A 13,991-nucleotide genomic window follows, 5' to 3' on the forward strand; every position below is an offset into this window, starting at 1 on the left:
TTTTAAAACACATCCATATAAAGGCTGCCATGCTTAAAAACAATGCCTTATTTCCTTGTATTGATACAATCGGTTGATTACCTTTTTAAACGATTTTTGATGGATTAGAGTCATGTGGAAGGCCAACTTGCAGAGCACAGATCAACGTAGTTGGATCGTAGGAATATAAATCGATTCATCGATCTAATGGAGGAATCTTTAAACCCTGAGCTGCCACACTTGAGACATCCGATGCGCCGTTATTGTTCATCACTTCCGATATTAAGCGATATCCATAAATACGTGGACCCCTCCCGAATCTTGAACTCAGCTCATAATAAAATATCTCTCCATGGAATCAATGTGTTAGCTTTACTTTTAATGTGACGCCCGACTAGATGTGTTTAAAACATAAAACATCATCTCTGCATAATAACAAAACTAATTGAATTTCAGATATGGAAGAACATTTATTTTTATAATTGTTTTTTAAATAACATCACATATGGGTTTTTCAATAAATGTCAACCAAGTGTGTATACAAAACCAAGTGAATATGATTTACACTAAAGTGCATTTTAATGGTGCTGATAGAAATGCTTAGAGATGCTTAGGGTCCACTATAAATATAGACCCACGGGCCTCAGTGATTGGTCCATTTATACAACGTCATTTTCCTGCTCTTTGAAACTCAGTATGCACTGCAGTGTGCGCCCGTATGAAGACTAACATGTGTGATGCAGCAGATTTAAAGCCTTATAGAAAAAATGCTCTCACGCTCCATTAAAGTCCACACTATCAGGTCCATCCCAGTAGGGGGCACTGTGAGCCCGTCACCTGGCACTTTAACCCAAATACCCACATTTGGATATTCATGAGAACGAAAGAAAGCAGCTCACTCTTCACATTATCTCCAGGCAGAGTGAGGTCACAGTGCTTTCAGGCCACATCTCTCTGGTAGCCCTAATGGAAACATCACGGAGGCTCTTCTAAATGGTGTCATCCAAATGTTCCTGCAGCCTCTCTCCTCGATGATTGTTCCGGTATCTCCTGAAAGGAAAAGCAGGTGTTGAATGTAGATCAAGGAGCAGTTACACACACAGTGTGCTGGCTGGGGATAAAAACCACAATTGTTTTGTCAGCAGACCCAGCATGCTGTCGTGTGGTGGAATGTTACGTCTCATTTTGCTATTTCAACCCCCCCACTCCCTCCCTTTCCATTTTCAAGCTGGTATCAATGTCTTATTTTCTCCTGACATATGGTTTCTTTGTCAGGCCGCAGCCTTGAACAACACCGTATCTTTGTTCTCTTTTGTACCTCCACAATAAAAACGCCACGGCTCCTCCAAACAGTAGCAGCAGGAAGACGAGACACACCACGGCCGCCATCATCCCCCGACCCTCCTTTTCACAAGGTCCTGTCACGCAGAGAGAAAAAGAAGAACAAACCCAATGAGAAAGTGCAAGTCATCAAACTATGGAAACACAAGGTATATAAAAGATAAACATAAACAACAGGAACCAGCAGAATGTTTCTCCCAAATACTCTGACGGTGTAGGGACCATTACGTGTCTTGGAGAATTTGCTAAATTGCATTTGTCCCACATGCTTAGCAGCAGAAGCAGCAGCAGTGACTGCAGCAATTTATTGATCGCACTGTGGAAAATCCTTTATCACAGAAACACCAACTGTCATAGAATACGACACGCAGAATAAACCAGAACAGAGAGCAACGACCAGGAGCCAATCAGACAAGAAAAGGAAGAGGTTGAACATGTGAGACGACTTTCAAACAGACGTCAATGGGCAAGGAACATTTTCCATCCATCCATCCTACCATCCATCCCACCATTCTTCCATTCACCCACCCATCCATTCATCCTCTCACCCATCCATCCATCTATCAATTCATCCATCCATCCGTCCCTCCATCAATCCATCTATTAGTCCGTCCGTCCATCCATCCATCAATCCATCCATCCTACCATTCTTCCATTCACCCACCCATCCATTCATCCTCTCACCCATCCATCCATCTATCAATTCATCCATCCATCCGTCCCTCCATCAATCCATCTATTAGTCCGTCCGTCCATCCATCCATCAATCCATCCATCCATCCTACCATTCTTCCATTCACCCACCCATCCATCCATCCATCAATTCATCCATCCATCCGTCCCTCCATCAATCCATCTATTAGTCCGTCCTTCCATCCATTCATCTATCCATTCATTCATGCATCCTTCGAGCCATCATCCATCCTTCGAGCCATCATCCATCCATCAATCCACCGATTCAACCTTCAATCCATCCACCCACACACCCATACATCCTTCGATCCATCCAACCATTCATCCACCGACCCAACCACCCATTCATCCATCCATCCATCCATCCATCCATCCATCCATCCATCCATCCATCCATCCATCCATCCATCCATCCACTCACCCATTCATCCATCCATCCATCCATCCATCCATCCTGGTTTGTCTTTGTTATAGTACTCAATACCACATTTTAAAGGTCTTAATCTTGTCTCGGTCTCAGGATTTTCCAATTGAGACCAGCACTGACCTGCTGTTCTTCAACTACATTAATGGGATAATAATGAGAAGCACCTGATTCATGATTAATTAATGTTCAGCTCACTGATTGTTCTGCCTCCTGAGTGCTTTATGGGTCCAAAAAACTCATCAGTTCATCTTATTTCTAGTCTGAAATACCTCTGAACGCTTACATTAGGCCTCATTCACTTGACAAATAAACTGATTTGATTTTAAGATATTTAAAATATTTCTGGACTTCATCACTGGACATTTCATTTTTGTCTGTCAAATGTATTTAAAAGAAAAATAAATTAAAGAGAGAGAATACTCTTTAACTGTTCAACCTTTAAAATTGATTTTAAAATAGATTTTAATGGTCTTGACTCCCAAAAGTCTTGGTCTCGGTACGTTCTGGTCTCAGACAGTGTGGTCTTTGCAAAGGTTGACCTCCAACAACACTTAAGTCTGAGTGTGGCTGTTCATAGTTTGGAAACAAAAAAGCCTTTGAGCGCCTCACTCCTGTGACGTGGCTATGAAGCGGGAATGAAAGTGTGGATGCACTGCAACATGAGCGAGCTACAAAGTGCTCCACGAGTGCCGTATTCATCCATTTGGCTGCATTATTTCCCAGGTGACAGTGACAGTGTCTTCTCCAGGAATCCATTTGTTTGCATTCCATGCTAAATGGAAACGGTCAAGTAAACACATCAATATTGTAACACTCTCATACACTTCTGTAGTTAATGTTATCTTGAAAATGTAAATCCAATTCTATATGTGCTGTTTTTTTTTACCCTGCAGGAAACCTTTTATATGTGTCGCCTGGCTTTGTGCAGATGGATTATTTAAAATGAATACATCAGCTCAGAGTTTTAAAATGAACCTAAATACAACGACAGACTCTTTAATATTGAAGCTGTGGGTGGAAAACTAAAACAACTGAGCTACAGAGAAATCAGTGATTATTCTAATTTCCTCTTTTGTCAGCAGAACTCTATTAAACAAATCTTCATTCATGCATTTTTTTAACCTGGCTGGGTTTCTCCGTACCTGCTGAGTAGGAGGCAGAGCTGTAGCCGAGCTTGTTGCTGACCACACACGTGAAGTCTCCACAAATTGGAGCCATGTTCAAAACCAAAGTGCTCCCATCTTTGGAGATTTCCCCCACGGCCCGAGTGATGGCAGCCCTCTCGTAGAGCCAACTGAAGCTGGGGTCCGTCCCCCAGGCCTCGCCGCAAACCAGCGACGAGTGAGACATGTTGATGCTCAAAGAAACATGATGAACCGCCTCTGCAGATGTAGACACAGAGAAAAAAAACATTAATATCATTATAATGCATCTCGGTTAATAATTTGAGTTAGATCAGTGGTTCCAAATCTTTTTGTCCATTTTTGTCTTTATAATTTCATATACTTTTCCATTTGCAGGCTCTCCTAAACCTCTAAATGTGTCTCGAACATTGGTTCCCCAAGGCTATCTACTAATTCAAAACACTGAGTCTAATTTAAAGTGACATTTATTTGTTTTTTTTTAAATTACCAATGCAACTTTTATGTCATTATTTCAGTAGTAAGTAAATGCAGCGTCCTTCGTAAAATGTAGCTAAATCGTGTCTCCTATTGTCAAAAGTGTGATAAAAATGACCTCTAAAGCATAAAATAATCCAGTTTCAATAAATTACAAGAAAATATAGTATTTTATTGAGCATTAGTACTGTTAGATTGTGGTGAATTTGTCCAAAAATTATTTGTTAAATCTTTCTGAGTACCCTCTGCAATGTGCTTCTGTACCCCTAGGGACAGTACAGAGTAAATGTAGACATCTGTCTGGTAGAACACAAGATTAATGGATAGCATTGTCCAAGAAAAATCATAAGAGATTCTTAATGCTGTTGGGAGAAACTGGCTTGGTTTCAGACACAATAATGAGATCAGAGAGTTTGACGTAATATCGGAGAGTTTTTTAGACCATTTAGCAGCTTTTTCAGTTAAAATGCCAATCTGTGCTGCTTTTGGTTGCTTTAAATAATGAGGAAATGTTTAAGATGTCAATGTAAACCTCTTTTATTTACAGAAAGAGGATAAAACAGTTTTGACGCGAAAAAAAATCTGTGACCGAGGTGGGCGACAGTTCCAACTCTCCGGTTTGGTATAGTAGACAATGAAGCAGAGAAGAAGAGCTCTCCTAACTGTCCTTTACCTCTTTAAACAGCGCACAGCTCATGGCTGAATCAGAAGTCAGAAGAAGAAATATTTACATTTTCCTAAATAATTAGAGCAAACGAAAGCAGCACAAATTGACATTTTAACCAAAAAATCTGCTAAATGATCTAAAAAGCAGGTTGAATGCTTCACTCCGAGAGCAATCAATGGGATGTTTACACTCAAATGGGGCCATGTGACATCATCAATCACGTGATTTCAAGATTGTGGAACACAGACTCTAAAACGGTAAAGTAGTTCCATTTTAAAATAGGTGTAAATAATTTTTATGGTGTAAAATAATAAGCTGGGGTTCGTCCCCCAGGCCTCGCCGCAAACCGGCGACGAGTGAGACATATTGATGTGCTCACAGAGAAAAAGAGGTTAATATAACTCATCTCAGTAAATAATTTGAGTTAGATGAAAGTACAGAGCGTAAATGTAGACATCTGTCTGGTAGAACATAAGATTAATGGATAGGATTGTCCAAGACGGTCGAGGACATAAAGATTTTTAATGCTGTTGGGAGAAACTGGCTTGGTTTCAGACACTGTAATAAGATCAGAGAGTTTGACGTAATGTAGGAGAGTGAGATGATGGAAAACCCCAGAAGCTGAGGGAGCAGACGTACGTAACGAAGTGCATGGGCTGATGAATTGATCGTGTTAGAGCAGACAGATGAGACGGAAAGCAGCAAAGCATTTCCAGAAAAGTGGAAAACTAAAGCTGGGAACCAAAAATAATAATAATCAACCGAGTCCAATAAGGCAGGAATGTAGAGCCTTTTGGGCAAACTTGATCCTAAGTGTTACATTATTAAATAAGACATTCACCATCAGAGTGAAAACAAAGCCCGGCGGAGGGAAATTAAAGCACATTCATTATGTCGGGGTTATTACTTGAGAGGGCAGAACCAAGTCTAATGATGAGTGTTTGAAATACATCTGCTCACATTTTCTTCCTTCAAGGCTTCGTAATAAACACTGTTTTCAAACTAACTGCTGGTACAAAAGGTCCGAAAGGTTACAGGAGACCAGGGAAGATATTTTTATGCTTCAGTTAGTTGTTTATGTTGTTGAATAACGTCGGTGCTCAGTGACCTTTAGTTCTGCTACTTCATTTTCTCTATCAATGGTAGGAATGAAATACAGGGGCGGAAGATTAGTCTCTAAAATTTGTTGCCTTTTCTTCCTGATGAAGTGTTTTTTACTCCTCGTCGTTCAAAAACAAGGATCAAAGACAAACGCTGGTTTCACACGCTAGTATGCTTCTCTCTGACTTCTTTAGCTGTGACATCATCACATTTGTAATGAATAACTAAAGAAATCTGACTTTTTTCTAATCTTGTGGAGGCCTGTATGGAAGGACATCGTAACATAAATGTTATATTGGTGATGTTTGTCGTACACGTACTCAATCTAGGTTCACTTTACTAGTGAAGTCAAAAGTGCCAGTAGTATGCATTATATGCTAATGAGGAGGCAGGGAAAAGCAAATCCAGGTTTGCCATTGGCTTTCTAAAACATTAGAACCAATCAGGGAGCTAGATTTGGTCATAATCCCTCCTAAATTATTTGCATTAGGTCAGCTAGTACTTTACCAGTACTACTAGTGAGATTTTAAGTGTACAAGTGGTACTACTAAACAAAAACTTTTCTTCTACTAGTAAAGGTTTTTGGCGCACTAGGAATATCGTCTACTAGTAGACGATTTTGTGTTACTCGTATTTCTACTAATATGTTACTTTAATGACTAAATTGTGTACTAGTAAATAATTTCTTTTTCTCGTAAGGTCTACTTGACCACTAGGTTGTAAAAAAACTGTCAACAATGTTTTTGTTTACTCGTGGTAATCACACTAATAGTATTAATAAAGCCAAAATATACCCAAGTAGATCTAATGCAAATGAAGTAGGAGGGATTATAACCAAATCCAGCTCTCTGATTGGCTGTAATATTTTGAAAAGCCAATGGCAAGCCTGAACTTGCTTTCCCCGCCCCCTTGTTAGCATATCATTTGTACTATTGACACTTTTTGGTTCACTAGTATCGTGTACGTGCGCACGAGTCAGCCAAAACTGAGTACATGTACTCACAATTTCAGCACTAGTAGAGCTTAACTATGTACCCATCCATCCATCCATCCATCCATCCATCCATCCATCCATCCATCCATCCATCCATCCATCCATCCATCCATCCATCCATCCATTCATAGGTTTCTGGCTAGACGGGTGGCATGACTGTTGCCCATTCACAAAGTAAAGTGTAATACTGCAGATTGTATCAGCTTGTGAATCTCTCCATGTACTTTGTCAAACTTGCCCCCCCCCCCCCCCCACACACACACACAATTACTCTGGAATAACCCTCTCCTTTACACCAGCCACTTTATGCAGCATCAGGCTGCTCTGCACTACTGTAATATATCACTGTTATATTTATATATATTTATTTTCATATTCATATCTGCTAAATATTGTAAATGCTTGTTGTGTTGTTGTCCCATCTTTATATGTAATATATTCTACATTGTCGTGTTGTTGTGTTTGTAAATGTGTGAGGTGAAGAGAATAGGAATTTTGAATCTCGACATGTCTTGTACGTACAGTGGATTTGACAATAAAGATGACTTTGATTTTGACTTGACTAGAAACAGATCTGAATCATCCATCCATCTACCTGTCTGTTGGTTATTCAGGGTCAGTCTAGTCAATCATAAGTTTACCACAGAAAAGGACAGACGAGACCACATGTGTCAAACTCAAGGCCCTGGGGCCAAATCTGGCCCTGTAGACCATCCAGTTCTGCCCCCAGGAGAAAGTAAAAAAAGACAGAAAAAGCATGAATTATTGTGTAATGCAGTTGTAGATATATCAGCCTTTCTAAATACACTAATTCAATGAAACTCCAAAATATTTGGAGCATCGCAATTTTCCCATTCTTTTATCACGACTGCAGTCATTTTAAATCTCAAATTGTTCAAAAGGCTCAATTTTCCTGAAATTATTTCTCATAGTTTCCTAAATTTAAATAAAAATGTGTCCCAAAATCAATGCGATTTAAAAGAGATTGATATCTGTCACTTATTGCTGGGATAATGTCGGTGTTTTACATACTTTATGTGTCATTTATACGTCAAAGTGCAAACTTGGGGAAATTATTGCTCATTTACCCACCTAAAATCACACTTAAGATCAAACTACTTTATATTCGGTGATGAGTTTGACACCGCTGGACTTGACCCAGGTGTCTGTATCTCTCGTGCACGTCAGCTGTGCTTTGCCAGGCTTGATTTGGTTAAATCTCAGCACCATATGAATCTACTTAATTATCGTTTTTGAGGCAAACGTCAGTTCTAGGCTTCTGCCCAGAAACCGTAATGTTTAGTCAGCAGAGGGATTACCTTTAACACCCTCAGCCTAGAGAACTCTGAACTTTAGATGTTCAGTATTTAGCTTTTTTTGTTGAAGGGATCCTTCACTGTTTTCACAAATGTGACCTAAAACCTTTGAAATGTCCGTATTACAATAGCTATGCCTAACAGAACGCATTATTTTGCATCGTATCGGTTTCAATAACTTTTAAAAATGGGACTACTTTACCGTTTTATAGCCTGTGTTCCATCATCTTAAAGTCACATGATTGATGACGTCCCAAGACCTATTTGCCTGTAAACATCCCATTGTTTCCTGTGGGAGTGAAAAATTCAGCCTGCTTTTTAGGTCATTTAGCAGCATTTTTGGTCAAAATGCATCGGCATGTTTAACTTTTCCTGATTATTCAGAGCAACCAAAAACAGCACAAATTGACATTTTGATCAAAAAAGCTGCTAAATGATCTAAATAGCAGACTGAATGTTTCACTCCAGCAGGAAACAATGGGATGTTTACAGGCAAATGGGGCTTGGGACATCGTCAATCATATGATTTCAAGATGGCAGAACACAGACTCTAAAACAGTAAAGTAGTCACATTTTTAAAAGTTAATAAAACAAGGTGCAAATAATGCATTTTGTTTGATATAGATCTCCATTTCAAAGGTTTTAGGCCACATTTGTAAAAACAGTGGAGGATCCCTTTAAAGAAAGTGAAAGTTCCCCGGGAAGAACTGGACGAAGTGACCAGGGGAAGGAAGTCTGGGCCTCCCTGCTAAGGATGCTGCCCCAGTGACCCGAGAAGATGGACAGATGGATGGATGGATGGATGGAGCTTAAATTTTGTTCAATAAAGTGGCTTTATCAAGTTCCGACGTTATATGTGGCCAGACACTGCAGTAGAATGCAATGTGGTAGAATATGTTATGAGCTGGAGGACCGAGAACCTTCTCTGTCAAACGATGTTGTTGTGTTTCTCTGGAAAAAGGAAGAACACTTCAGTTCCAATGAGCCCTGTAGCGCCGTGCCCTAATTCAGTGGGCTGTGTAATAAAGTGTCTGTACACATAATTTACCAACAAACAGGTATTTATCTAAGTGTGCCACTGTAAATCCCCCTCCCCCCTCCACGTGCTGCACATCGTACCGTACTCCCTGACAATGCAGTGTGCTGTGGTTGAGGCCCCTGTGCGATCAGTCACAGTCACCCCGTACACGCCGCCGTCCTCTCTGCTGTACTTATTAATCTGAAGTGTGGTCTCCTGCTGCTCTGCGTCTGCGTGGACGTTTGGTCTCGAACCAGCACACCCAAGGCCTCTGCCAGGGCACGTCGCCAGGGTCACTCGCACAGGAGCTGCTCCAGTTTCAGGCTCCCGCTCCCAGGTTACCATGGATACCTCTTCCTGGGGTTCCTGCTTGATTTGGGCTTTCAGAACCAGATTGGACCCTGGGATTACGTGCACAGGTTCTTCGTTGATAATGTGCACTGAGACACAGTGGAACCCACAGGGCACTGGGGACAGAGGATCAGAAACTAGAATGACAAACAGGTAGTGACACGCTAACTGGACCAGGTAAATGTGCAGGAGTGTGAAAATGTGAATTATCAAGAAAAAAACTTAAATCCAATTCAGTTCCTTAAGTGTGTTTAAGTTCCAGGTCTGTTTTCATCTCTTTTTTTTCTTCTATACCTATCTCAGATGACAGTTTAGAGCAGTGGTTCCCAACCTTTTTAGCCAGCAACCCCCAAAATAAAGGTTCCAGAGATCGGGGACCCCCACTGTACCTGAAGGTGGTTGAACACAGACATGAACATTGAAGAACAATCATGTGGAGACAGGGTCATCTATAATGGGGAATAAAGGGGAGAGATTTTTGAGGCCCATCTATGAAATCAGCAAAATGACGATTCATTGTTCTATGAATTTGTGATAACCACATTTTCACTTATTCATCTGAATAATATCCACTGTTATCCAGGAAACTTATTATAATTTGTGCCGCAGCCACAGTATAAAGTCATCTTAGAGCTATAAATCCACATTTTCCACCTTTTTTGGTAGAAAAGGTGGTGAAATGGGATTTAAAAAAAAAAACCCCACAAAAAATGACTAAAAGTTGAAAATTAGAGTGGCCAAAAACAGAGAAAAAAGGATCAAAGTGTCAATATTGGAACAATTAGTAGAGACAATTGGTTTAAACTGATAAATAATGGGCAATGTGACAAAATGTGAATGTGAGTAAATAAGCATAAAATATGTTGAAAAGAGGTTAAAAGTGGCAATAATTGGCCAATATATGTGACATTAGTGGGAAAAGTGGTGGAAAGGGTTTATAAGTGCTGAAAATCTCATGAAAGTTGAAAAAATGTGCAGAAAAGGCATTGAAATGAGAAATGAGATGTGGCAGAAATGGGAGTAATGTAGCAAACATGCATTAAAAGGAGCAAAAATATGATAAGAAAAGGTGATTAAAGCAGAACTAAGTAACTTTTTTACCTCAATAAATCCTTCTCATAGTCCCTGTGAGGGTAATACAAGTGTTTATGTGGTGATTGGGGGGTCTTTCATCTCTCCCTGTTGTCTCTGGGTGGGGCAGGGGGCGGGGTATGCAGAGTGTGAACAACAGTGAAATATCCAAAAGGGACCTTTAGGGGGAGCGCTAAGCGTGAGTTACTGTAGTTCTGCTTTAAAATAGGTTAAATAGGGCAAGTTTGGTGGAGTTGCAGAAAAATGGTAAAAAAAACGGGCTCAAATTGTTCCAAAAATTTTCTTAGTCTCTTAAAAGCATCTGGCGACCCCCTCCCATTTGTCTTGCGACCCCAAATAGGGTCGAGAACCCCTGCATTACTGTACGTGTAAAGTATGTTTGTTTTACTCTTTATCCTCGGAAACCGGTTTAAGAACCACTGCGCTACATAGCCTATACGGGGTCTGTAGTTTTTCATATCCACTCAGTCTGTTTTCTCATTTGTCCCCATTTAAATGAGTCTTGAGAAACTAATTTTGACACCTGCACAACTTTGAGTTAAAAAAAAAGAAAGTTCCTTGTTTCCACTTGTTTGACTGCTTCCTCTAACAGGTGTCATGATAAGAAGACAACAATTCACTCATATTGTTGTTGCTGATTTGTCTACTTTGCAGTAAATCACCAGATTTGACCTTTTGCTGTGTGGAGTGTTTGTACGACAGAAACAGACTGTAAACCTAAACACAACAAACAGGAGCATGTGCATCAGCTCCGTCCTCTGCATGCACGCTATGAATATATATATGTATTTATATATATGGAGGGTTTCTGTCAAATAACGTCAAGTGATGATTTATAGAGCATGGCAGCCATGCCTAATGTGATATCCATCAAACCACATCAGTATCCCGAAATCTGTGTCAAAGTCTGGTAAAGCCTGACTGCGTTTACCACGGGGACTATTAATCATCTGCAAAGCATGGAGGAAATGTAAATAACCTAAGTGCAGTGATTACACACAAACCAGTTTATTAGTGTTTGCAATATTGAACACTCATCTGGATCTCTGTGTGTTTACTACTGCAGTTTGTAGCAGTTCTTTTGCCTCGTTCTTTTACATTCGAGCATTTATAGCTTAAATTTTGTACGGAAGAGGATTATGGAGAAAATAATTTGGGCTAATCAAGAATAAAGTTGAAATGTTGAGAATAAAGTTGAAAAATGATGTCAAGATTAAAGTTGAGTTTTTGAAAATGAACTCAAATGACAATTTCTTGATAAAAGTTGAAAATCTGTTAATGAAGTCAAATCTACGGAAGCTGATGAGGGCGAATTTACCATATGACAACAGCAGATCGTGGCCATCAACAAAATCTTGTGTATCGATCAATGCGTTAAATTATACTTCAAAGTTGGGTTTATCAACAAAAGAGATTCCGTCTTATTTTGCTCATAAACATGGTGTTGTTATCACTTTAAGGACTTTGAAGAGATATTACAAAAATGTAATCTGTTTAGAAGGAAAAGCCAGAGAAGTTTGGAAGGAGACTGTTGTCATATGGTGCAATGGCCTTAGTTAGCGTCCATAGATTTGACTTTAACTGCCAACCTTTGACTTCTATCACGATATTGTATTTTGAGTTTATTTTCTAAATTTCAACTTTATTCTCAACATTTCAACGACATTCTTCATTTACCCAAAATGATTTTGGCCCTAATCCCCTTCCATTCATTTGTTGGATTGAAGATATAGTGGAAAAAAGAAGAAAATCTTACTAAAGAGAAACAATGGGGCGAGTCTCCAGCACAGGATGTGTTGTGGATCCATAACACCTGCTGATGGGAACAGAAAAGCAGCAAAAGAGGAATTTGGCCGTGACCTCAGCAGCAGCCGTAGCTTGTCGTTTCCTCTGTTCTGAGCCAGCGGGGGGGCCTGAGCAGCAAGAATAACAATACACGCTCATGAAAGAATGATAAATTAGAAATGAGAGCAAAAAACCCAAAAACATCTCCTCAATACGAAAGTGGATTAGGGCCAATTTTGATCGATTAAATAATTTTCCGGCAAATCAAGAATAAAGTTGAAATGTCAAGAATAAAGTTGATGTTTCGAGAATAAAGTTGAAATATGACTTTGAGATTAAAGCTCAAAAGACAAGATTGAAGTCAAAATTTAAAAAATAAACTCAAAATACAATATCGTGATAAAAGTCAAAGGTTTGCAAATGAAGTCAAATCTACGGAAGCTGACTAGGGCCAATTCAGTCTCCATCAAAACTGGCCCTAATCTGTTTCTGTAACTCCTCAATAGCCACAGACGGACTGAATGCTCCACCCCTTCCAAACTTTAGTTTTTGGTAATACCATATCTCTACAAAGTCATTAAAGAGATTACAAAGCCGTGTTTATGAGCTAAAAATAAAAAAATCTCTTTGTTATTAAACCTAACTTTGAAGTATAGTTTAACGCATTCATCAATACGTGGCATTTTGTAGATGGCCACAATATTTTTTTAGTTCATTTTTAAAGTTTTGACTTTAATCTCGTCATTGAAATATTTATTCTTGACATATTTCAACTTCATTCTCGAAATGTAAACTTTAATCTTGACATTTTGACTTTATTCTTGACATTTTGACTTTATTCTTGTCTTTTCGACTTTAATCTCAACATTATATTTCAACTTAATTCTTGAAATTTTTACTTTATTCTTGATTTGCCCAAAATGACTTTCTCCATCAGAATTGGCTCTAATCCTCTTCTTTACCTCAACAATATTTGACTGTGTGTTTTTTTCCACCACTCTAATTTATTTGTGAAGTATCCAAACAACATCACCGTCACTGCAACCTCAAATCACAAGTTGGAACAAGGAACGAAGGATTCTGCTGCCAAAACTAAAATGAGCCCCTTCAAGCACAACAACAACAACAACAACAACAACAAACCAAAGTATAGCTGTGATAACAGAGAACACATCAGTGCTTACATATTAAACACAACCCCATGTTCGTTAAAGAGAAACTATCCACATTAAAAGATCCTCCTACCTTTATAATGGTGAAACTGTTCCCTTTCCCAGAGTGCACTTCAGGTTAGTGCACAGGGAGAAACGTGTACGGTTCTCTCCCACCACCAAGGTCCAGTTACACAGAGCATGTCACGCAGATGTTACTTTGTTTTTAACCAGCTTCCTAAGCTGGGTGACCCTCCGCCCCATTTTTCCTGTACTCCACTCCCCCACACCCCCCACCCCCCACGCCCACCTCTCTGCTCTGTGCTTTGAATAACTGATGTTTCCATTGTTAAAGGATTTTCCCACTGAAGAGTCCTTGCATGTACTCCCTAACTAGGGGTCCCGATTCAACTTTTTCACCTTTTTAATACAATACCAACATTGCTACCTTTGGTAT

The 13,991-nt window shown here is 39.5% G+C and overlaps 1 protein-coding gene across 2 annotated transcripts; it reads right to left on the reverse strand.

Moving 5' to 3' along the window:
* Positions 1-535: 535 nt before the first annotated feature.
* Positions 536-13,764, reverse strand: LOC114477534 (uncharacterized). 2 transcript variants are annotated; one of them, XM_028469883.1, is made up of 6 exons: positions 13,629-13,764; positions 12,355-12,511; positions 9,257-9,622; positions 3,583-3,822; positions 1,298-1,397; positions 536-1,029 (listed from the first exon to the last, which is right to left on the reverse strand). In XM_028469883.1, exons 2-6 carry the CDS (start codon positions 12,404-12,406, stop codon positions 969-971), a joined length of 819 nt encoding a protein of 272 aa, XP_028325684.1. In that variant the 5' UTR covers positions 12,407-12,511; positions 13,629-13,764; the 3' UTR covers positions 536-968. The 2 variants fall into 2 exon arrangements, with proteins under 2 accessions (XP_028325684.1, XP_028325685.1); XM_028469884.1 differs by lacking the exon at positions 12,355-12,511 and having other exon boundaries at positions 13,629-13,738.
* Positions 13,765-13,991: the final 227 nt, after the last annotated feature.

The sequence above is a fragment of the Gouania willdenowi genome, chromosome 16 (assembly GCF_900634775.1).
Source record: "Gouania willdenowi chromosome 16, fGouWil2.1, whole genome shotgun sequence".
NCBI lineage: Eukaryota > Metazoa > Chordata > Actinopteri > Blenniiformes > Gobiesocidae > Gouania > Gouania willdenowi.